The 23,976-nt window shown below is 37.7% G+C and overlaps 1 protein-coding gene across 9 annotated transcripts in view; it reads right to left on the bottom strand.

Annotated features, from left to right (window-relative positions):
• UHRF1BP1 (UHRF1 binding protein 1) overlaps positions 1 to 20,483 on the bottom strand; it is a 60,656-nt gene extending 40,173 nt beyond the window's left edge. For 2 of the 9 annotated variants that reach the window (XM_039339102.1, XM_039339113.1), the window contains exons 1-3: positions 20,253 to 20,479; positions 3,951 to 4,113; positions 968 to 1,006 (exon numbers count right to left, since the gene is read on the bottom strand). In XM_039339102.1, coding sequence (XP_039195036.1) covers positions 968 to 1,006; positions 3,951 to 4,113; positions 20,253 to 20,296 — 246 coding nt within the window. In that variant the 5' untranslated portion in view covers positions 20,297 to 20,479. Of the gene's footprint in view, positions 1 to 967; positions 1,007 to 3,950; positions 4,114 to 20,081; positions 20,209 to 20,252 lie in introns of those variants that run through there. The other 7 variants (XM_039339093.1, XM_039339118.1, XM_039339072.1 and 4 more) reach the window with 7 other exon arrangements.
• Positions 20,484 to 23,976: the final 3,493 nt, after the last annotated feature.

Genomic DNA, 23,976 nt, shown 5'->3' with positions numbered 1-23,976 from the left:
CCCCACACTAATAAATATCACTACTGTTATTATTCAAAAACATCTAGCATAAATTAGAAGCCAACTAAGTTTTACATCCTCAAAATCACTCCCAACTAAAGCAATGACAAAGACTGACATATGGGACCTGAAAAAAGAAGGGCCTTTAAATTATGTCATTAGTAACATAAAAATAGCTTTGCTGAATCAGGCCAAGTCTCATCTTAGTTCAGCATTTTGTTTCTCACAGCAGATAAGCAGGTTTCTCTGGCTTGCTCACAATCAGGAGACTAAGACACATGTCTCTTGTCACTGTTGCCTTGCAATCTGTATTCTGAGACACAGTCTCCAATCCAACTATGTATCATTACATTTTAAGTATGAATAGCCCTCATTAGACCTCTATTAATTCATCTAATCTTCTTTTGAAGTCATCTAATTTAGCAATCATTACCATATTTGAGGTAATGAACTGCAGATTAATTATAAAATATATAAAGAAGAACTTTATTCTAACTCTGAACTTTTAATCAACCCAAAGTGTTTGGCTAATTTTCTTTCAAACATTTTTCAAATTCATTCCCATGCTGAGTATATAGTGAGTCTACTCATATATACAATATCAGATGTAGCTTAATAATGGAAAAGATGTAGCAGAGTAATAAATGTAAAATGCTATCAATTCACATTTTTACATGGTAAGGTATCCATCCAAAACTGGGTTCTTATGAAAAAGACTTACAAACCCAATAATGCTGAAAACTAAGAGAAAGATCAATGAATTTTACAACTAGCTTAATTATTTCCAATATTTATATGTTCATCACAGAAATTACACAGAACTATGCTTACAACTATAACAGATATGAATATGGAGACCAATAACAGTAATATCCACCTTATTTTTAGGTTTAAAAATTAATGCTTTTTAAAGACATAGATTACAAATTCTTACTAATAGATAAACAGGAGATAAACAAGGCATTACCAGACAGATTGGATGAGTCTTCAACTTAGTCCACTGGATCTGAAACAACAGAATTAATGTTAAATAAACAGGAAATGCTGAAAGGACTAAATAGGTTTAGGGTGGTACTAAAAAGATCAGTTCTAGCAAATATATGCTCTGAAAAGTAGCATGACAAAATTTGCTGCATGGAAATACACACTCATTAAAAACAAAACCATTCCTTATTAAATACTCTGCATACAAATGCTAATCTGCTAAAGGAAATAAAGTAATATTTTGTGCTGTGAACTTTGATGTCCTTTGTCAAATGTGTATTTAAGACAAAAATAGTGTTATTTATAGGTTACGTTAATTAAAACATTTCTGCTCTTGAAAAAGTATCACCAATATCAGCCCTTCTATTAGGGAAAATGATGCAGTCACTTCAGAAAATAGATTGAGTTAGGTGAATTTAGGTGAACTGCTACCCTATAAATTCACAATTTAGAACACCTAATTCGTTATGTTCAAATCATAAGGACTTAGGAGTGAACTGCTCTAGGGAGATATTCAAAGTAACGTATTATATAAAATACCTGTGGCCTCTGTCAACACAACAATACACATACAGTTAGTAAAATCTATTATTATGGCTGCTTGATCAGCAAATAAGAGATTGCTTAGGGAATACTATTGCCACCAGAGAAAAGTAAGCAGGTGTGGAAAGTGAAAAATCTTTCTCCTTCCTCAAGCAGTCTTTCTTTCTAGCCCAGTGGTTCTCAACCTGTGGGTCGGGACTCCATTTGGGGTCGAATGACCATTTCATGGGGGTCGCCAAACAAGGCTGTCCGCCATTTTTCCCCCTTTTCTTTGGCCACGCCCCTGGCACCCAGTGATGTATAAGTGGTTGGGGGTCACCACAACATGGGGAACTGTATTATGGGGTCGCGGCATTAGAAAGGTTGAGAACCACTGTTCTAGCCTGCCTCTAAAGATTTATCCTATCAGAATTCTACTCAGAGGAGTAACTGACCCACTAACATACAGTAGTGAAAGGGCACAAATTAATCACCCACTTCTCAGTATTAATGAAAGTGCAAATAAATGTTTGATAAAAATTGATAATGGTCTTAAAAACTAAAAGCCTAAGTCAAACGTTAGAATGTGTTATTAAGAATTTTACAAAACACTGGATGTGTAATGAATTATCGTGAAGTTCACAAAACATTATTCTTTACAACAGGGGTCCACAACCTCCCCCCTTCCTCCGGGCCTGTTAGCAGGTGAGCAGGCAGCACAGCTGGAGGTGAGCAGTAGATGAGCAAGCAAACCCACCCTCCCTCCCACGGTCTGTGGAAAAATTGTCTTCCACAAAAACGTCCATGGTGCCAATAAGATTGGGAACCACTGCTTTAAAAGCTTGCTAGGCACTAAAACTCCAATTAGAGAATAACATTTTAAAGCTAGTGAAGCTAACTTTTATCCTGTTCTTCCCTTTTTTCAGTACATATAGTATAGTTCCATTGCTTATTAAAATGCAGTTGCTAGTCGTCTTCTAACCAAGCACAAGATAATTTTGGAAGAAAATATTAATAAATAAATGCAATTAATTTCCAGGTAAATAGCATATGGTCATATAGGCCAAACTTGCAGGGTTGTTTTATATTGTTTGTCACTGGTTTATATAATAACAAGAAAATAAAGATAGCAGAGAACATAAAATATATTTTGTTGCAATCATAATGTTGTTTGTTTCTCAGACATCAGACTTCTGGAAACAGAAACATATAAAATATTTTTGATCTCATTATGAGGATCACAGTATTACAGTCTGAGAATGTCTGACTTATGCAAAATGAAATCACATTAGCGTGCTTTTGAAAATAGAACTATCATATACATCTTTCCTATACTTACTAAAAGTTGGGTCCTGAGTTCACTGCATAAGAAATTTTTACATGCCCTTAAATATGGAGCATAATCATGTTCAAACTTGTTTGAACTTAGCTCTGTAAACAAAGGCTATAACCTATATTAATTTATCAGCAAGTATATTGACATTATGTCAGGAAAGAATGCATATAAGACACACACACAATTAGAGAGGCTAAACAAAGAAAAATATATACACAAAATCCAGTTTCTTCATTACCCAGTTTTTTCATAGTTTATCTGTGCATGTATTAAACTGAGTAGATAATTCTGATGTTACAAATACATTTTTTTCCTAAAATGTTTCAATTATTAATCCTCATTCAAGAAAATGTAGCAGGCAGACCTAATTTTGCTACTCCAACAGAAAAAGATCAGAGCTATACTTTTTTATTAATAAATCTTTCAATTCATTTTTCATGAAGCTTCTGCCCTTAACACCAAATCCTAATGGTGCTTAAATGATTACTTGCTTACATCAACTGAAAAATTAATTTCATTCCAGAAGAAGCCTACAGCAATTTTTTCAAGAAGAGAACACTGTGTTCTTTATATTAATGTACAAGCATGACACAAAATATAATCTCTCCAATTATGCATGAAAGCAAGTGTCAGATGTGAAGCCTAACAGCAAACTGGCAATCATTTAAAACTAAATGTAATCAGACTGCTTATGCTATAATTTCTGAAGCATCTGGAATTCAGAACTTGATGTTTTTTTGCCAGTTGCTATAGCACAGGGGCCCCATCGCCTGGACTGTGGCCTACTACCAGGCACAGTCTGTTCAGAATCGGGCTGGGCAAGGGGCAGGTGAGTGCATACACGCGAACCTCCCCTCACATGAGCGCAAATAGAACTGTGCACATGCCTACCACTCACACGAAACCATCCCCTCTCACACACACCCGCAGTGGGCCGCCAATCTGGAAAGGTTGGGGACTGCTGCTATAGCAGATTTCAAAAGTACTTATATGGGAAGATTTATAGAAAAAGTCAAGCAACTTTTACATCCAAGTAAAAAATCAGAAAAATGATTAAGACAGGAAAATACTAAATACTATATTAATAGTTATGGGAATTTTGGCTTACCCTAATGGAGGCCTTATTGCAAAAAACTCGAGTAATGGCTAGCCAGGTGGGCAGATCCAGCAAATTCTGCAGAACCTCTTCATCCAGTTCTAGATTAGTCAACTGTCCCTGCCCTTTGAGGGTGCTCAAGTTGATTTTATCAGGGGAGAGATTCTTTGTAAACCTGTAGTTAATAAAATTGGAGATAAAATTAAACACTTCCATTGATCGGAATACTGAGTTAAGATTTGGATGATATAGTTTTAAATCACATCCAAGAAGCAAGTGGGATGCCATTATCTTAGTTTCAGCCACAGTGTCATGTCACAAACATTTATAGCAGGAAAATAATAAGAAAACATATCATTGTTTTAATATACAAACAATCTTACTGCTTAAGTTTAGTCTAGCAAGAGAATTAAAACATGACATTTCTCTGAATGCTAAAAATATAATGTTTTTACTAGCATAATTATATTAAATTTTGGGTGGCTAGTTCTTAAAATTAGGGACCATGATTCATAGTATTAATTCGGAAGAAAAAATACTGTATAGAAATTTTGAAGATATATTACTATGTACTACAGTGAAATGGAATGGGAAATAACATCAAGTAACTAGCAATAATTTTTAAAAATGTCTCTATTTAAAAGTATGCATGGAATATTCTACTTTAAATTCAACTCTGATTTTGAGGTTGTATTTCTATGATCTGACTTAAATAAATATGGAAACGTTGGGCAGCAAACCTCTTTTCCTATTTGTTTGAAGACTGTCTGGCATTTCCATGCTAGCTATGCATATTGGCTACAAATGTTTTCTAACTGTTTATTGCAGTGTTTCCCAAACTTGACAATTTTAAGGCATGAGGACTTCAACTCCCAGAATTCCACAGCCAGCAACGCTGGCTGTGGAATTCTGGGAGTTGAAGTCCACATGCTTTAAAATTGTCAAGTTTGGGAAACACTGGTTTATTGCAAACACTAAATCTACATCTTAATTACTAACTGCCATTTTTTTGTCAAAATTATTACAATACACAATCCATGCAGGATTGTTTGCTAAGATAATTCCTGGGTGTCTTGGATCTCTCAGCGGCTTTCCATACAATTGACCATGGCAACTCTTCTGAACCATCTCTGGGGAAGAGAGTTTTGCAGAGATTCTCCTCCTTTCTATGAGTCTGTTCCCTGTTGGTATGGGGGCAGGAGGGAGGTCATGCCCTAGGCAGGTGAAATTCAGGGTGCCTCAGGGCTTGGGTTTCTTGCCTCTCCTCTTTAACATCTACATGAAATCACTGGACAATGTCTTTTGACAGCATGGGACACAGTATCATCAGTACGTTAATTATATGCACTTATACTTTCGGATAGACAGCTTTTCCTATTTGCAGACCAAACCTGCTCTACCACTGAGGCACACATAGACAGAGGTTCTTGTATGCATGAAAGATGAAATCACTGCTTTTAATGTATTGCATCTGCTAACAACAATTTTTTTCTAAAATTCGAAATTCATGGAAAGAGATAAGAGATAAACATGCCAGTCATCTCAAAAAGTGATTCTGAGTGGTAAATAACATTAAACTAAAATTAAAAACAATGAAAACTCCAAATGCAAAAATTGAAATACATAGCAACTGAGGAAGGTATTAAAATCAATAGCCACTAATACAGCTGGAAAATAGGCCCTTTCACCTAGTCAGGGTCCAGGTCTGTACACAGAACCAGGCCTTTATTGCCCTCCCAAAGATTAGCAGAGTCAAGCCCATCCTAATCTCTGAAGGGAGAATGTTCCACAGGGCAGGTGCCTAAACCTCCTGGACACTACCAACTTGCATTCCTGAAGCATACCCGTCCTACTGGATCGGACAGACAGAAACAACTGAAAAGAAAGTGTCCTTCAGGTAACCCAGTGTCAAGCCATGAAGGGCTTTAAAAGTGCAACCAGTACGTTGAATTGTACACAGAAGCACCTGACAACCAACGCAGCTCACAAAATACTGGTTTACGTGTACCAAATAACTGGCCCCACTGATTTCCATTGGCTTATTGACACCATGCTGCAACTTTCTGCATCAGCCGAAGTTCCTGAAAGCTCTTCAAGGGCACTCCCAAGTACAAAGCATTTCATTAATCCAGATGTGAGATCACAAGAGCATGAGTGACAGCGAGAAAGGCCTCCTGGACCAGAAAGGGCATAATTGGTGTGCAACCCCAAAGTGTGCAAAGGCCCTCCAGATTGCATACTAGTTCTATCTGAGGCAGTGCCACTCCATCCAAAGCCAAAGATGGAAACTCCCAGTGCCAGAAGTTCCAAACACCAGACACTACTCAGTCTTGCTTTGATTGAACCAAAGCTTGTTGCGCCCCATCTAGGCCCCCACAGCCTCCAGGCACTGGGATAGGACATCAATGGCATAATTCAGGTGGCTTGGAGTGGAGAGGTAAAGCTGAGTATCATCAGCATACTAGTGATACCTCCCCATACACCATCAGATGACCTTACCCAGCAGCCTCATGTACATGTTAAACAGTTTAAAACTGAGTTAGCTGTCTTCTATAAAGTAACATCACTTCAGAATTTTTCTGCATGTGCAATAAAGATGTAACTAGAATTACTGAAGAATTGTTTAAATTTTAGATTCATCAATAAGTAATTTGCAACTAACATGGTAACTTTTCAAGAAAATGTTCTATTTATAAAACATGAGTCAGCATCACAATGGGATGATGTAATAAGGATGTTACCAGCTGCTAAATGTGGTCTGTAAAGGGATCATATCCTCCTTTGTGCTCTGTTCCATTCTTAAGCACATACGTATTCATGCATACCTATTCATCATGCTATTCTGTTTCATTATGCTATTGTGTATTAAAAGGCCAAAGAAATTAAATACAGAGAAAAGGAAATTTAAACTAGTTTATAGCTATATATTTCCACACCGATTTTCACACGGTAACTTTCTTCCTTGCAAACAATCCTTGCTTCCGCTATCAATTCATACATAGCCTTTTATTCTTTATACTTTTAATTTCTTTTGAGGATGTTATCAACTCTTTCAACCACAGCTTTTTTAGTCTATCTTTCCTCCCTAGAGATGCATTCTTCTTTCATATTTATTTTTCGTGTTTCAGTCCTTATTCATTCTCTTTATATTATCAAATCATTTCAATCTCTTTTGTATCAATCACTCCCTTTTTCATATTATTACTTTTTTAATTGCCTCTATTACTTTACAAGTAATACAAAGCATACCTACTATTCCTTTCTTCTCCTATTTCCTTCATAACAACAACCTGTGAGATGGATTGGACCAAAAGACAGTGACTGGCCCAAAGTCACCCATTAGCTTTCATGCCTAAGATAAGATTAGAACTCATGGTCTCTTGGTTTCTAGAGCTGCACCTCAACCACTGCATCAAATTGGATGCTAGAAAACATCAAGGTATTTTGGTCTAATTTTATTTATGCATAATTTGCAATCGCTCACTTCAGTTTCCACTAATATAATTACTTTTGTCTGATACATTTTCAGAAACATATTTCTTATTACCTCATTTAGGTTCCCTGATTACATTCCTGCATATATCATGAACATTCATGCTTCCAAACAAATCACTCCTCATGTAACCACAAGCATTCCTTAATCATATATGTATAAACATATTAAACAACCTTGGGGGCATACCAATTTTTATTGCATTGTTCAAATATTTATTATTCTTTACACATGCTTTATTTTCATCATATCATCACATTCAGCAGGCCAACCTTAAATTCCATATTCATGCAAAACAACATATAATTCAATTTGTATTGACACTTTCCCTAGCTAAATAACCAATTTATTATAACATTAAGGAACAATACAATGTTGTACAATTACAGGTCAGCATATATGAAGTGCATAATGAGTTTCTTGGCTCCCTTCTTAATGCTATAGTGGTGGTAACTCTTATAAAGTGTGGGGAAAAAGAGAAATCTCTCAAAAGACAATTACTTTTCACTGTTTATTTACTGAACTGATTCCTATCATAATTAGAAGAAGGCATGAATTTGACAGAACCACACTGATCTCTCTTGACTGCTTAGGAAGAAATTTGGGCTGTGCCAAGTTAAACAAAGCTATAAGAGAATGGCTCTACTTCAGTTACTGCAACAGTTTAAATGATTATAATACTGTAAATCCTACTTTACATTTTCTATTGCTGTTCAACTTATCTAATTAGGCATAAGCTGTTTTGTTTACTTGAAATTGGATTTGTTTTGTAATTATATTCCACATTATCAAGAGCCAACCAGTTACAGTAGTCCTCAACATACGACCACAATGGGGACCAGAATCTCTATTGCTAAATGAGGTGGTCATTAAGTGAGTTGCATCCAACTTTATCTCTTTTGCTCTGGTTGTTAAGTGAATCATGTGATCATGTATCTCCCTTTAACTTTGTTTGTTAGAAGCTGGCGGGGAAAGCCACAAATAGTGATCATTTGACCCCAAAATGCTGGGTTCATTTTTAAATACATGCTGATTGCCAAGTGCCCAAATTTTGATCATGAAACAGCAAGTATGTTGCAACAGTCATAATTCTAAGTACTTTTTTTTTTCAGATTGCATCGTAACCTTGAACAGTTGCTAAACAAAATGGCATAAGCTGAGGACTACCTGTAGTTTTGACTCTTAAGATCAGATGTGCAGAAGATGCATTTTCACATTCCCTCAGACCAAAATATTATGTCATAGGGTTAAATTTATGGGCAAACTAAGAAAAGCCCAGCTACCTTGAGCTTCTCAGAGCAGGGAAAGGCCAAAATGTGATTAGTAAAAATGCTAATACATTGGGGAAAAAAAATCAATAATATATGAAGAGCATACATTAAATAGCTATAATTCTCCTTTAGAAATGAGTATGTGATTAACGAAACAAAAATAAATATAGAGATAATAATAATAGTAGTAAAGTTGGAAGGGACCTTGGAGGTCATCTAGTCCAACCCCCTGCTCGGGCAGGAAACCCTACACCATTTGCTGTAAGTCTTGAATCTATATCATGAATTTATAAAACACACTCTTAAAATTTATCTCATAGTAAGATTGTCACTTGGCTCAAATATCAAATGAAATACACATAGTAGTAGAAGCAAATTCTTAATAACAAAATTATCTTGAATATGATTTCTTTATTTAAGAATTTTACATCACTGACTTCACATAAATTCTCAGATTGTGAAGGTTGCATAAAAATGTAGAACTATACCACCATTACATATATCCCTCCTCAAAAGTACAATGTTTCTCATTTCTTGCCAGAAATCTCCCATCATGAAAATGCTTCCTATAATTCAAGAATCCAAAGTATTTCCATGGGCACCATTCATTGCCATCTGTGTAGCCAATCATTTGCTTCCAGAATTTTTTTCTCTCTCAAACCTTGGGAACACTATAGTGGATGAGTTACTACTGAAGAAACTGATGTATAGATGTATGTAATATATATCACAACTACAGAGAATATCCATGACATCTAGGCCAAGTCCAGATTCTTAAGTTTCAAAGAATAGAAACAATATCCATCAGAGAGAAAAACAATCTTGTAGATCTTCTGGGAACATCTGAAATGCCATCCACTTTTATCTCTCACCGGAATATGCTAGATGCCATAACTTTAAACATCTGCCATTCTTGCTGAGGAAGTAAAGCAAATGTTCAGTTTTGATTCTTTTTTGTCTGTGAGGCTGGTTCCTTAATTGTAGGAAACTGTCTTTTTTTAAAATGTTGCATATTGTTATTGTTATTAGATTTTTATCCTGCCTTTTGGGCATCAGGGCTTACTTTCAAATGTACAACCTCTTTGAGGGTTACAGAATGAAGAAATTACATCCCACCAAAGGTCACCATAACTTATTTTGAACTGAGAGTATTCTGTCACCTCAGAGGTTACTTTCAGTCACTACAGTTATTTTAGGCAACTGCAATCTATAGCTTAATGTGGTAATGCAAATTCCCCAGCTAATTCAAAAGAGGAAAAACTAGAAATGAGAAGCAAAAGAACATTGTTCTCTTTTTATCTTATCTGAAAGATATCTCAATTATAAATCTTTGTTTTATTCCACATTAGTAGCACTTAAATAATAATGTTATGTCTTGATATTTTCAGAGGTATAATCCTTAAACAAAACAAAGACTGCTAGCTAAGTGCTCAAGATAGTTAAATCCTTTCTTCCCCCTTGAAAAGAGTATATTGTGATTCAAATGATTTTCTGCTCAGGACCTACCAATCTAGATAAGGATGATGTAATCTAAATCTAGCCAAGAAAAGAACAAAAGAATTGGGTTTCGAGTTGAAAGAGTGAGCCTTGGAGTTTGAAAGAGACTGAGAGGCAGGGAAATTGTAAGTTATTTGCTCTAGAAATCTAAAGGAATCTTGAGATAATGCTGAGATTCCTCTCTGGGGATCTGATACAGCTCAGTGAACTTGGAACTAAAACAGCAGCCCCCAAACATTTGGGTCCTGCGGACTGGTTCCGTGCAGAGCGTTTTTCCACAGAATGGAGGGGCGTGGTTTCATGAGCTGCCTGCACTCATGCATGCATGGATGCCAGTCCATGGATGGAGGTTGGGGACCCATGAATTAAAAGAAATGTTCTACTAACCAGCAGCAATCTTATCAAATAGTATATATCAGGGGTCCCCAACCTATGGTTTCTGGCCTTGGACCGGACTGCGGGCTCTTGGCTAGCAGGTCCCGGAAACGGCTGGCTGGTATGCACACGCATGGGCATGCATTTCCCCCCCACTTGCACTAGCACCTATGGCCTTATTTGCGCATGTGTGCCAGCGCAAATGGGAATGCTAGCGTGGAATGGGTGTCTGCAGCCCATTTGCACATGTGCTGCTAGCCCGGGTGGTTTTCATGGCCTGTTTGTGCATGCACGAATGGGCCGCTAGCCACCATGGGGCTGCATGGCCGTTGGCCGCATGCATGAATGGGGCTGCTAGTGCTGTGCCAATGTGCGTGGCCTCGTGCACACATGTGCACGCACACCAATTTTGAAGCCGTTCTCCTTCCCTCTGGTCCTCGAGCCCGGAAAGGTTGGAGACCTCTAGTATATATTACACCTGAGATCTCTCTATTCAAAGTAAATTAAGATCTGGTAAAGCACTGTTTCTGAAAGTGCTAAGAAGGAATGGCTACTAGATACTGTAATAGCATATATACATGCATAAAAATATTTTGTTTTACAAGAATTGATGATTATTGGTTAAAAAAATGTCCACCCATTGCGTGTGAATTAGATTGAAAACTACTATAGAAAAATTTTAAAAATTCTTCATTATCTCTAATTAGTAATTAATTGCCCATTCCATTTCACAGCAACAGAACAAACATTTCATTTTCAGATAATCCATTTCACCTTCTGAGAACTTAAAAATATTTCTTTAAGATTTGAATTTTCATGTCTCATGTAAACAAAAGCTTCTAACTACTGTACAAGTAAGGATCAATTCAAGATGTGCTTTTCGGGAGAATAATAATAAGAGATTTTTGGGCAGACCCATAAATAAAATTCACAAAAATAAAAGTGATATCTACATTTACACACACACATTATGTAAATGAGAGAAACAACAAAAAGGATCCCTTTAGAAATTATCTCTACATCTTGTAACCAGAATTTTAACAGCACATTCCACAACAGGCCAAAATCAAAGCAGTGTCTCAAACTACTAAAAATTACTCACAAACAGCTTCAAATTATTACAAACATCAATTTGGTAAAGTAGAGACAGTTTGAAGTTTCATAAGTTGTTTTTTGGCATCATAGTGAGAAAAATATAGAGGACAGAGAAATCAGTAGAGGGATAAAAATGTCAAAATGACAGGTATGACTCTACTATCAAAGCCAAACCTTCTGCCTGCCATCTTGACCTTTTTGGTAACTCAGCTCGCTCTGAGAAGAGATAGTTGTTGGCAGACAGTGAGGTACTTAAAAATTAAGCTCCACATGCCAATTGAATAGGCAGGTTTCAGAAAAGGCAGAGGTCATATACATGCAACATAAATAATGAGGAGACCAAAAGAATGTAGGAAGAAGTTCTATATTTCTTTATTGACTATAGGAAGATCTTTGACTGTGAAACTTGTGCCAGAATCCTTGATTATTCTTCTGAAGAATATAAACTGAGTTTGGAGAAATAGCATGTTTTAGAATAAAAAGGGGAATGAAACAAGGATGCATGCCTGTTTAACCTATGTTATCTGTAAACATAAAAATGATACTATAAAAATGGAAAAATTGGATGATATGACAACTGGAATCAAAATAAGAGTCTGAAAGAGTAACTGTTTTGTAAATATATTGATGATACCAGTTAGCTAAAAGCAAAGACAACCTAGAAATGTTTATTAAGAAAATAAAAATGAAATGTGTAAAATCTTGGTAAATATTAAAAAGACGGATGAAGTATCAACCAATATGCTTTATGAGCTGTGTTTGTCTTAAGAAATAAAATAATTGTCTGTATTCTCAAAAATAAAGAGGGAGAACATAGTGGAGAAATAATCATTCCAGGAAAGATAATGACAAACTTACACAAGATCATCAAAGAAAAAGATATTTCTACTATAATAAATATTAGAACAATTAAGGCAATGTTTTTCCAATGGCGATATACGATTGTGAAAGAGGACATTGAGAAAGGGCAAGAAAAAGTAGATAGATGCTGGGGAATGATTTTATGAACCGCATGAAGAACCAATCAGTCCAACCTGAAGACTATCTGCTTCCTTGAGGTAATAATCAACATGAAGAAACCCTGAAACCTGGCTATGTCATGCAAACCAATAATGGTCTTGAAAACTAGCAAGCTTGATATCTACTGATAAAGGCAGATGGAAAAAATCAAAAACACTGGCATATCTTGAAAGAATCAAGATCACTGGGGATAGGCAGATGTCATAAGCATTTGTCCATATAAGTAAAGATTGGGATTGACTCAACTTTAAAGCAAGCAAGGGGGAAAAAATCACTGTGACAATACTGAAACAAGCTAGAAAAATCTTGATCACTCAATATGGTGCCTAAGAATATAGATTGTATACTAAGGATTAGATGCTGGCTCCTAAAAATGTTGCAATTTCTACAGCCAGCGCTTACTTATTATTATCCATAATAGAGTTTTCTTTTCCCCCGCCCCCAAAATCACATAATAATAATGGCCACTTCACATATTAAAAGTGAGCATGTAAACATACATGAACTATTAACATAGAAGCTAATATTTACAATTATTACATGATACATGTGGCAATATTATATATAATATTATTCAACACGACCATACAGGTATTCCTTGCTTTATGCAAATACAGTATCATTCAATTTACTATTTTTATCCAATAATTTGCTTCTTATGAAAAAAAAAGTTTGCTATTGTAGAATGTGACTTGTGCCAGCGCAGTCAATTTGCACCAAAGGTCTGGAAACAAGACAAGTCTCTTACTCCCCAAACCTCTTTCTGCCCTCACTTATATATTTATCATAACAGAGAGTTCTCAACAACACTAACTGGGACTGGAATTTCCATCATTAAGTCTTGTGGTTGTTAGGTAAAACACCATGTGATCGCAATTCTTAGTTCCAGAAGTTCAGAATAGTCCCAGTTGCAGTTATTAGGACAAGATTGTGCCATCATTAGGTGAGGACCTCATGCTTCTCCTGTCCTGCTTGCCTCTGTTCGCCCCTACCAACCTATCTCCTCTCCCCTTTGGGGCAGTCTGCTACCATCCATCATCCCTGCCAATCTGCTGCCCCTACTATCCTGCTGCTCCACACTGCATCCTATGCCCCTGCTGCCTACACTCTGGCACCCCTGCTGTCTTTTGCCTTCTTGTTCCCACTTCTGATGGCCTAGTCCCTAGCCCACAGGTCAGCAACCTGCACCTCTTCTGCCATTTGCAGAGAGAGAGAGACAGAGACAGAGAGAGGCACTTGCCCCCCCCCTCTCTCTGTAAAAAAGAGAGTGGCCTCACCCTCTTCAACGAGCTGACAAGCTTACTGGGTGGGGCTCCTGCCTTGGCGTCTCTGGAGGAAGCAGGAAGGGCAGGAGAGAGCTAGCTAGCCCAGCTATGCTGACTCAGGAATTCTGGGAGTTAAAGTCCATGAGTCATAAAAGAGAAAGAGAGGAAAAAGAAAGAGAGAGAGGGAGAGGAAAGAGAGAGAGAAAGAGGAAAAAGAGAGAGAGGAAAGAGAGAGAGAGGAAAGAGAGACGGAGAGAAAAGAGAAAGAGAGAGAAAGAGAGAGAGAAAGAGGGAGAGGAAAGAGAGGGAGGGAGAGGAAAGAGAAAGAAAGAGAAAAAGAGAAAGAGAGGGAGAGGAAAAAGAGAGAGGGAGAGGAAAGAGAGAAAGAAAGAGAAAGAGAGAGAAAGAAAGAGAGGGGAAAGAGAGAGAGAGAGAGAGAGAAAGAGAGTGGGGGAAGAGGACTGGCAGACCAAGGGCAGAAAGAGAGGGAGGGAGGGAGGGAGGCAGACACAGAGAGAGAGAGAGACCCTTTTGACATCTAAAATGAAGATAACACTGCATATATCCTTTTTTACCTTTATGATATATATAATTAAATGTTAAATACCCATGTGCTGGGTATTCTCCCCTCATCTTCCCCCCCCCCGCTATCCTTCCCATAAGTTCATGGCCATGTCCTTCGCATACATCATCTCCTATGGTCTCCCCCCCCTCTTCTTCATCTCCGATGCTCATTACGTTTGCATCATCCCGATCATCGCGTTGCAGTCTCCGTTTTGATCCGTTGCCTTCGTCTAATGTGGATCGTATGCATTCCCTCTTCACGGGGGTATTGTTGCATTGTGTGTTTGAGCCTACACCCCTCTTTCTCGTAACCCTATGCTTGCATGTAGGGTTAGTTGGTGGGACAGATGAGAGGAGAATACCCAGCGCACGGCCCAATGGAGCGAGAAGGAGTAACTGGGAAAACACGGAGGAAACGAACGGACAAAAAAGGGGGGAAGGAGTATGCTGAACTCAGGAGCCTGTAGTGAGGAGATAGATAACAACACACGCACAAAGAAGGAGAGAGGAGGAAGCATAGCAAGTACCGGAGTGGTAGCATCAATCAACATCAAGAATATAACCAACACACAGCCCAATCAAGCAGGACCGATGACGAGGTCCAGGAGTCGTATGCACAAACTGACTAGCACTATAAAAGAGACTCCCATCGACTGGTTTTAAGCCCTGATGATGTCGGCAGTTGGCCGACGAAAGCTTGGCACTAGATTAAACGTTTTTAGTTTAAACATTTTTTCCTGGTGTTCGTGTTTGTTTGTTTTTATAATATGACTATACCCAGGATTCGTGTTTTTAACGAAATTAGTAACACACACACACACACACACACACACCTATAATAAAGGTAAAAAAGGATATATGCAGTGTTATCTTCATTTTAGATATTAAAAGGGTTTTGCAGCTCCCAGTGTTTTGTTTTCGGTGGGAAACGGGTCCAAGTGGCTCTTTGAGTGTTTTGGGTTGCCTACCCCTAGTCTAGCCCATCAAAAAGGCAGCTAATGGTCTTGCATTGTTTTCTAAAGCCACATGAGGCCTCAGAAAGCCAGTGCTTGGCCTGAAGTTGCCTTGCAAAGGATCAGGCCAGCCATGTCAGCAGAGGAAGGAATGATACAGGTCAGCTGGGGATGTTAGTGTAGAGCAGAGGGCAGCAAGGCAGTGGAGTGCTAGGCAGAGGACAGCAGGGGAGGTGGAGTGCAAGATGGCCAGAAGAGCAGAGATGGGGAGGAGAGAGGACTGTGAGGGGAGTTGAAGCAAACCCTGCAATCGTAAATGCAGGCAAGTTGCAAAGGGCCAAATTTTGATCATATGATTGCAGGGGCATTAGCTCTAGCTTTAAAGATCAGAAATAAATGCCATTCAGTGACAGTTTGAAATTATGATGGCACTGAACAAATGTTATTTTCTCCTGGTCCTTGAAATACTTAAAAAGTACATATAGGTAGTCCTTGCTTAAGATCTTGTCATTAAATAACATTTGTTCAGTGCCATGGTCATTACGTAAGAACCACACATTGGTAGTGTTTAAGTAATACTCTTTTCTTAATTCTTAATGCCCTTTGAAAGTAATGCTTTCATGGGTTACTTTCAATTTTTTTAATCTGTTAGACAACCTGGATCTAGCATCTCAAAGAGAAAGATTTCTCTTCTGCTCACTTTTTCCACATCATGTATAATTTTGTTCAACATATGGAAGCTGGAAGAATTAAAGAAGTAAAATAAAAATTCAGAAAGCAGTATCACATTGAGCTCCAGGTTACTAAATATGATATTGTGCATTTATGCAGAGGTCCCCAACCTTTTGGGCACCAGGGACTGGTTACATGGAGAGAGGTTTTCCGCAGACCATGATTTCGGTTTTGTGTGCTGCCTGCATCCTGTGATGGGGTTTTCCTTGTATGTGTGGACTAGTTGCTGGCATGCCGTGGCCTGGTACTGGTCCACAGACTGGGGGTTGGGGACCCCTGCATTTATGACATTTGCAGTTTCCAACAAAACTATTACAGCATTTCCAGTTTTCAGCAAAATCCTGCCTATAGTGAACCATAAGTTTGCTTAATGACTGTACCATTTGTTTTTTGTCCAGTACATTCACTTAAATGCTGGAAGAAAAAAGGTCATAAAATCCTCACAACATATGACTGTAATGGGCAAGGGTCTATAATGGTTCTATGCCAAAGAATACCTGTAATTACAGTTCCTAGCTGATCAGTTTGCCTTCATGAAACTGATCTCTCCTCTTAAAATTATGTTCTTCATTTTACCTAGAAGATTATTGTCTATTATCTATCTTGATTTTTTTAGTCATTAGACTTTCTGGCTCTTTAGAAAGCATTATAGAGCAAGTCATGGTTAAAAGGTAGTGGAAGAGAGTGAAAAGGATTACCTCTTTTAAATATTGTCTTAACTTTCTTCTATAAATCTTAATTAAAAAATCTTAAATTAAGTTGTTTTTATTTTCTGATGCTTTACAGTATATTATTAGTAAAATTCATTCAGAGAACATTTCTACTGAGAGCATCTATGTAATAACTATGTAACTATGTAATAACTATGCCAAAACTACTAGACACAGGGACAGTTTTCTCCCTCATGCCATCACACTACTGAACACCTAATTCTCACAGTACTGTCTAATGTCTATGTATATTTAACCATGTAGTATTATTATCCTTCTTATCTTCTTTACTAACCCCTCTTTTTGGGATGATAATGATTAATGATGATGATTCTGTTACTGGAGACAAATTCCTTGTGGGTCTAATCACACTTGACCAAATAAATAAAGTCTTCTCTTCTTTTCTCTTCTCTTCTCTCCTCTCCTCTCTTCCCTCCTCTCCTCTCCCCCCTTCTCACCTGTGATCAGCCAACCCACTCTCTATTGTCTTCATTATTCCATTATCCCAAACCTTCTTTTCAACTTTGCCCTTAAAGTAGATTTAAGGGCATAACCTATTACACTGCAGTCACAAAAATGTTAAGGAAACTGTACAGATTGCATTGCATTTCCTTTGTCTCGCCAAAGTCTTATGCATTTTGCAAGTCTATTATTTTAACATGACTGATTTTCCTTAACTCTCCACCAAAACAAAAGCAGATGTAGAAATAAGAGCATTTAAATTAATAGAATTACGATCCTTTTGTTTTTATACAGTTTATGGAACAGAAACATTACAAGCAAATTGTGAATCACTGAATAACGTGGGCAGAATTTTTTTCACTAATATCCTTGTACAGTCCTCCTACTTTCATCCCACTCCCTTGCCTCCAAAAGATATTGTTTACTAATATTTGCCAATGGCTCATCCAGAAACACACTGTCCAATATCAAATGTATCAATATAAGTAATGTAAGTAATGTAAGTCCTCAACTTACAACCATTCCTTTAGTGACCAAAGTTACAACAGCACTGAAAAAAGTGACTGATTGTTTTTCACACTTAAGACTGTTTGTATTATCCCCATGGTCATGCAATCAAAATTCAGAACTTGGCAACTGGCATGTACTTATGACGGTTGCAGAGTCCCAGGGTCATGTGATCACGTTTTGCAACCTTCTGACAAGCAAAGTCAACGAGGAAGCCAGATTCACCTAACAACTGTGTTATTTACTTAACAACTGCAGTGATTCACTTAACAACTATGACAATAAAGGGCGTAAATTGAGACAAAACTGACTTAACAGCGGCCTTGCTTAGCAACCAAAATTTTGAGCTCAATTGTGGTTGTAAGTCAAGGGCTTCCTGTAATGTTTCCATATAATTACGTTCTTCTTTTCCTTGAGGAAACCAGGCCCTTCCATTAAAAGAACATTATACAGTATTTACCTAACACTTGACCTACACTATTATTGTGAAAATCAGTTATTTTGCCAGCTAGCATCTTGATAATAAATGTATTTATTATGAAGGATATTGTTGGTCTTTCCTATCATTCTTTCTTGGCTCTTTTACTATTTATCTTTAGTGCTCTGTTAAGGATTTAAAGGCAGCACTGAAATTTACTGACGTTGTACATCTTTAGTAACTATTTATGCAAGCAAGGTTCTCTCTTCATAGAATCTGTGCATTACTGTATTTAATATTAAAGTGCTTTGGTACTTAAGGATAATCACCTTTTACGATCATCCCTCCAATATGCGAACCAGCATAATTATAATGAGTATGATTAATGTTAGACTACTATTAGAGAGACATAGGTTTAAAATGCCATACATCCATGAAAATCATTCAGTCACTTTCTTTCCACTTAATCTACCTTACTATTGTCGGATGTTTCTGTTGTAAACTACTCAAAGTCATTCAGATCAAATCTAATCAAATAATCAATAGGGATGGATGTCTCTGAAGAAAAAGGTAAGGAACATATACGGTAAATCAAAAAGGAGGAAAATGATACAAATCAGTAAAGTCTACCTTACTATGCACATTCTCAATTGTTGATATTTTGTTTTCAAAGTCAGTGAGCTGAACTAAGCCACTGTAACAAAAAGCAACTATACTCTCTTGCATCAGAATCTCATTCTATATTGCCATATGCAAGAAAAGAAAATAGAGGAAAACAGAATGACTCTGTTGTAAAGCTATTCATTTTCCATAATATGCAGATTGGGCATCAAGCTATTGAGGATTTGAGGAAGTTAATCTATTTTCCTTCTCTGTGTCTGGTTTTGCTTATGATACTGACTAGGAAAGCAAAACCATCTGGGGACTTTTAAAGCTTCTCAGATTAAATGATCACATAGTAATTTGCATTTTTCCTTTAAACCTATATTTAACCCAAAATTTTTCATATTAGTAACATTAGCAAGTGAAAACAAAAGCAAATGTTACACAAATTCTACAGGTTAACTAATGGGGCTGGCAAATCTATTGAAGCCAGATAAATCTGAACCCAGATTCCAGGAATGTGTGTCTATGTTCAATAATAGGTTACTGTTTTTTCCTCAAAAAATACAAAGTGTTCCTTATTCTTTCTCCATGGCTTCTGGATTGCATAGAGATTTTTTTTCAATTTTATTCTCCCTATAAAGTAGATTAAACTGATGTGTTTTTTTAAAATATTGCAATGTTTCCTGTCTTTCATAAAGGAAACATTCACTTGAAATCCTTGAAGAATCTCTAGGACTCTAGTTGTGAGAAGATTAAAGAAACCACCTAGGAAGATACAGTCTTTACAAAACAAAAATCAGCAACATCTCAGACTCTTCTCTGGGAATGAAAGAGATCAGAAATCAACCTTCATCTGCTGTGTGTAAATATCACACATAGGCACACAAAGGAATGTTTTAATCCACCTTCATTCAAATACAATAATACAGTGAGAAAATATTATTGCTCAAGACGGAGGGTGATAACTAAAGAGTCAATGTAATATCCACAGCTGGTTTCTTCTAATCTCTAGACAGGGAAAAGGGCAAAAGAGACGTCAAAGGAGAAGGAACAAACTGATCATAGAGAAGGAGATCAAATATCAAACCAGGGAAGAATAAACAAACGCCGGAGGGGGGGGGGGAGTGGCTAAGGAAATCCCTTCTGAGGGTCACGGGGAGGGGGGCTTCGCGAACCTGGCCTCCGCTTTCACGACTTCAGTTGCCGCAGAGCCGCTTCCAAGTGGGGCCGGCTCTCCCTCCGCTGCGCACCCGGCCCGACCTTCCAGCCCGGCGCCCAACTGGTTTCTGCGCTCGCCGCCTCTCGAACATCACCTTAGAGGGGGACACCCCCTGGGCCACCTTTACCTGGACAGGTGCTTCAGAATCTGCTTCTTGATGAGACCAGCCATTCTGGGCCAGAGACAGGACGCGGGCTCTCTATCGCCCCAAGTGCCCCGTCATTCCCTTTGTAGACGACCGCTGTTCTTGCAGCTCCCGCCGCGGACGCCGGCAGCTCCAGCCATCCTCCGTCCCCTCCTCCCCCACGCCACCTCCAGTAGGCTCCGCCAGAATCCCGGCCGCCACCGCGGCGAAGTCCTACAAAGCTACTCGGGCCCCCGCCCTCTGGAGAGAGAGAGAGAGAGAGAGAGAGAGAGGCGGGATGAATCGGGCGGTGTGGCAGCGCCCTCTATTGGCTCACAGGGCTAGTAGCAGCCTCAGCAACCTCTCTTGTTTCTTTGGTTGCCAGCGAAGCGGCTCAGGCGCAAAAGTTCCCGCGGCTCCTCCTGATTCGTATGGATTAGCACTCGCTTGCTCTCATCGGGCTGCTTTTTTAAAAATACTGTAGCTCCTCATCTCCGGGAATTTTGAACAGCTTATAAGAAAGAACTGCGTCCTACATTTTAAAGGAGATTTGGTGTGTGTTCATACAAATGCCAAGCCATGATTTATCTCGTTATGGAAAACTGAGTAAGTCATTGTCTGAGTTCGCCTAAGTTTCTAACCATTAAAACAGAGTTCGCAAGTCACATTGGCAGAACCACAAACAAGCAAATCATATTTGTGTGACATATTCAGTCTCCTTTTAGGGAAGCTGGAAAAATGTGGGATGGATGATCCCACTACTAGATAGATTTGTTGACAACTATATCCCACGTGTTGTCCGTAATGGGTCTATGTCCACATGGAGCAGAGTATGCAGTGAGTATGTCCGGGTTCTGCTTGGGCCCAATGCTCCTCAACATCTTCATAAATTAGATGAGGGAATAGAAGGGATGTTCATAAATTTTGTGGATGTCATAAAGCTGAGGCTGATTGCTAACACCCCAGAAAAGAAACTGGCAATTGAAGAAGGACTTTATAAGCGTGAATATTGGGACCTATCCAGCCAAATGTTCAGTGTTCACAAATGTAATGTTCTGTTCTTTGGCAGGAAAAAACAGGTACACAGGTACACGTCAGGCTTTGCAGTAGTACTTACAAGAAGGAACTGGAAGTTTTGGTAAACCACAGATTAAGCATAATTGTGCTGCAATAGCAACAGAGTTATATGCTGCACTGGTCCAACTGTACCTGGAATACTATGTCCAATTCTGATTGCCACAATACAAAAAGTACACTAAGGGACTGAAAAGAGTGGAGAGAAGAGCAACGAGTACAATAAGGGACTTGGAGGCTAAATCCTACAAACAATAGTTTGTATGACATGTTCAGCTTATAGAAGAGAAGGCGATAGGGAGACATAACATTCCTCCAGTACATGAAGGGATACCAGACTGGAGAATATGGATTTAGTCTCCAGAGCATTTAAGGATAAGAAAAGAAATAATGGAAGCTTTACAGAGAGAACTCCAAACCTCAGAGGAATTCCATGGGAGAGCTATTAAGCAGTGGGAGAGCCTTATGGAAGTCTCCTAAGCCAGATATTACTTCCTCCAATCTTGTCCTTCTTAAAAATCCATTATCCACTTGCACCATGTGCTCATCATTACTTCAAAAGAGCAGTTCTTTAGGGTATTCAATGCAGTTTATTGGTTTTTGTCTCTTATTAATCCCTCCTGGATTAATATTTAGAAGACAGCTATTGTCTTGCTCTTTGTCTAGTGTCCAGCTTTCACAACTATTCTGGTCTTTAATAATTACATGAAATATATAAATATATTACTTTCATAGATATATCGTTATGTGCCATAATTTTGTGTAAATTTGGCTTTGCGTTCCTTCCCGGGATTAATGCCCTTTTTATTTCTCTTACACACCATAATCTTGAACCAAACAAAACAAAACCTTCTTTGCACTTCATTTATCTATCTATTCATCCATCCATCCATTAATCAATTCATGTGGTTATAATTACTCCAAAGGACCTGAAGGCAGGACAAGAAGCAATGGATGGAAGCTAATTAAGGAGAGAAGCAACCTAGAACTAAGGAGAAATTTCCTGACTGTTAGAGCAATTAATCAGTGGAACAACTTGTCTCCAAAAGATGTGACTGTTCAACACTGGAAGTTTTTAAGAAGAGGTTGGCCAACCATTTGTCTGCCTGTGCAGGGTGTTGGACTAGAAAATCTCCAAGGTCCCTTCCAACCTTGTTATTCTGTTAATACTGGTTATTAATTTTTTGGTTTTAATTTCAATATTTCATATTTTTCACATTCTATTTTTACTTTAATAACCAACGTTTTAATAATTATTTATTATTACCTAACAAGGTTGAATTATCTCTATATTTGAAATTATTAGAATGTTGACTCCTGTTTTAATTCCAGCTATTATCTTTTTCAATTCTGTTATTCTTATAAAATATTCACTGTTATTAAGTGGGTATGCATTCTTGTTATTCCCTTTCCTATTCCCAATCACCATGTTCCTTTCAACTCTGGTTTTACAATAGTTTCTTATTCATTGTAAAGTTTTTTTCAGAAAAATAATTTTATGTTCTGGTATACCTATTACACATTTGACAGGATTTACACAATTAAGACCTTACTGTAATCAATTATCAGAGATCTGTATTCCCAATCTCTCATTATTCATGATTAACTATCTGATCACGTCTATTTATATTTTCTGAAACGTACCCATTCACTTGGCATTCATTTGGCTTTGGAGTCATGTATGGCTCTAATTCTTGTTTCTATAAGATCTGATCAAAACATGTCTTGCATAATGACTTGGTGCAATTTGCACATTCCCTTACATCCCCCCTCCTCCTCTTCTTCCTCCTTCAGTATTTTCAAACCTCTAGATTACATATTTCTCCATATCTGTTGGCACAGAGCTGCTAAACTTCTTAAGTGCCTGTTCTTCTGCAGTTATAAACAATTTAGTTGGTCTAGTGCTTTCCTATTTTGTTCCTGACCTATTACATGTTTTAACTTATTTTAATTAAAAAATGTACATTTTACACACCATCTTTCAATGGCTTAAAATAATTTGAAATTATATGACACAGCCGATCCTGTATTACCCATTCTACTTTAGTTTTTAACAATTTTTGTTCCTGAATGTTACCGTATTTCTCTTTCTATAATTCTGCTTGTAAATAAGTATAGATTGTTTTAATATTTATGAGAGCTTTCCCATGATTATTTGCTTGTCCCCATCACACAGGGGTGTGAAACTGCTGGCCCGCGGGCTGGACGCGTCATCCAGAAGCCACACCAACCCCATTGCCGGCAATGGCAAAACTGTCCTGATACATTGTGCGACATCATGTGACGTCGCAAGTTTGACATGTCTGCAAACATACGATTTTAAATGAGTGTGAGCTATTGTTTCCAAGTTTCGTGCTCCTAGTAGTCAAGCACATACTTAGTTATGCTCTTGTTAATTTTCCTTGCCATTCCATTAATTTATATGAGCTCATATCCTAAATACTGCATTATCATCTGATTTAAAGTGGCCCATTCTAGTTCATTTAAGTTTATTTACTCCTAAAACATAACTTTAAATACTTAAATTTCTGCTTTAGCAATTTCAGGTTTCTTTCTTTTTTGCATATATTGTTATTAAGAATTTTTGTTTACAACAGTAAAAACAAACTAAACTCAAAGAAAAAAGAATAGTGAGAAAGAATAAAGTGTAAAA

Source organism: Crotalus tigris, unplaced genomic scaffold (genome assembly GCF_016545835.1).
Source record: "Crotalus tigris isolate CLP2741 ecotype Arizona unplaced genomic scaffold, ASM1654583v1 scf7180000017550.10884619, whole genome shotgun sequence".
NCBI lineage: Eukaryota > Metazoa > Chordata > Lepidosauria > Squamata > Viperidae > Crotalus > Crotalus tigris.
This window is presented reverse-complemented; position numbering and strand designations above follow the sequence as displayed.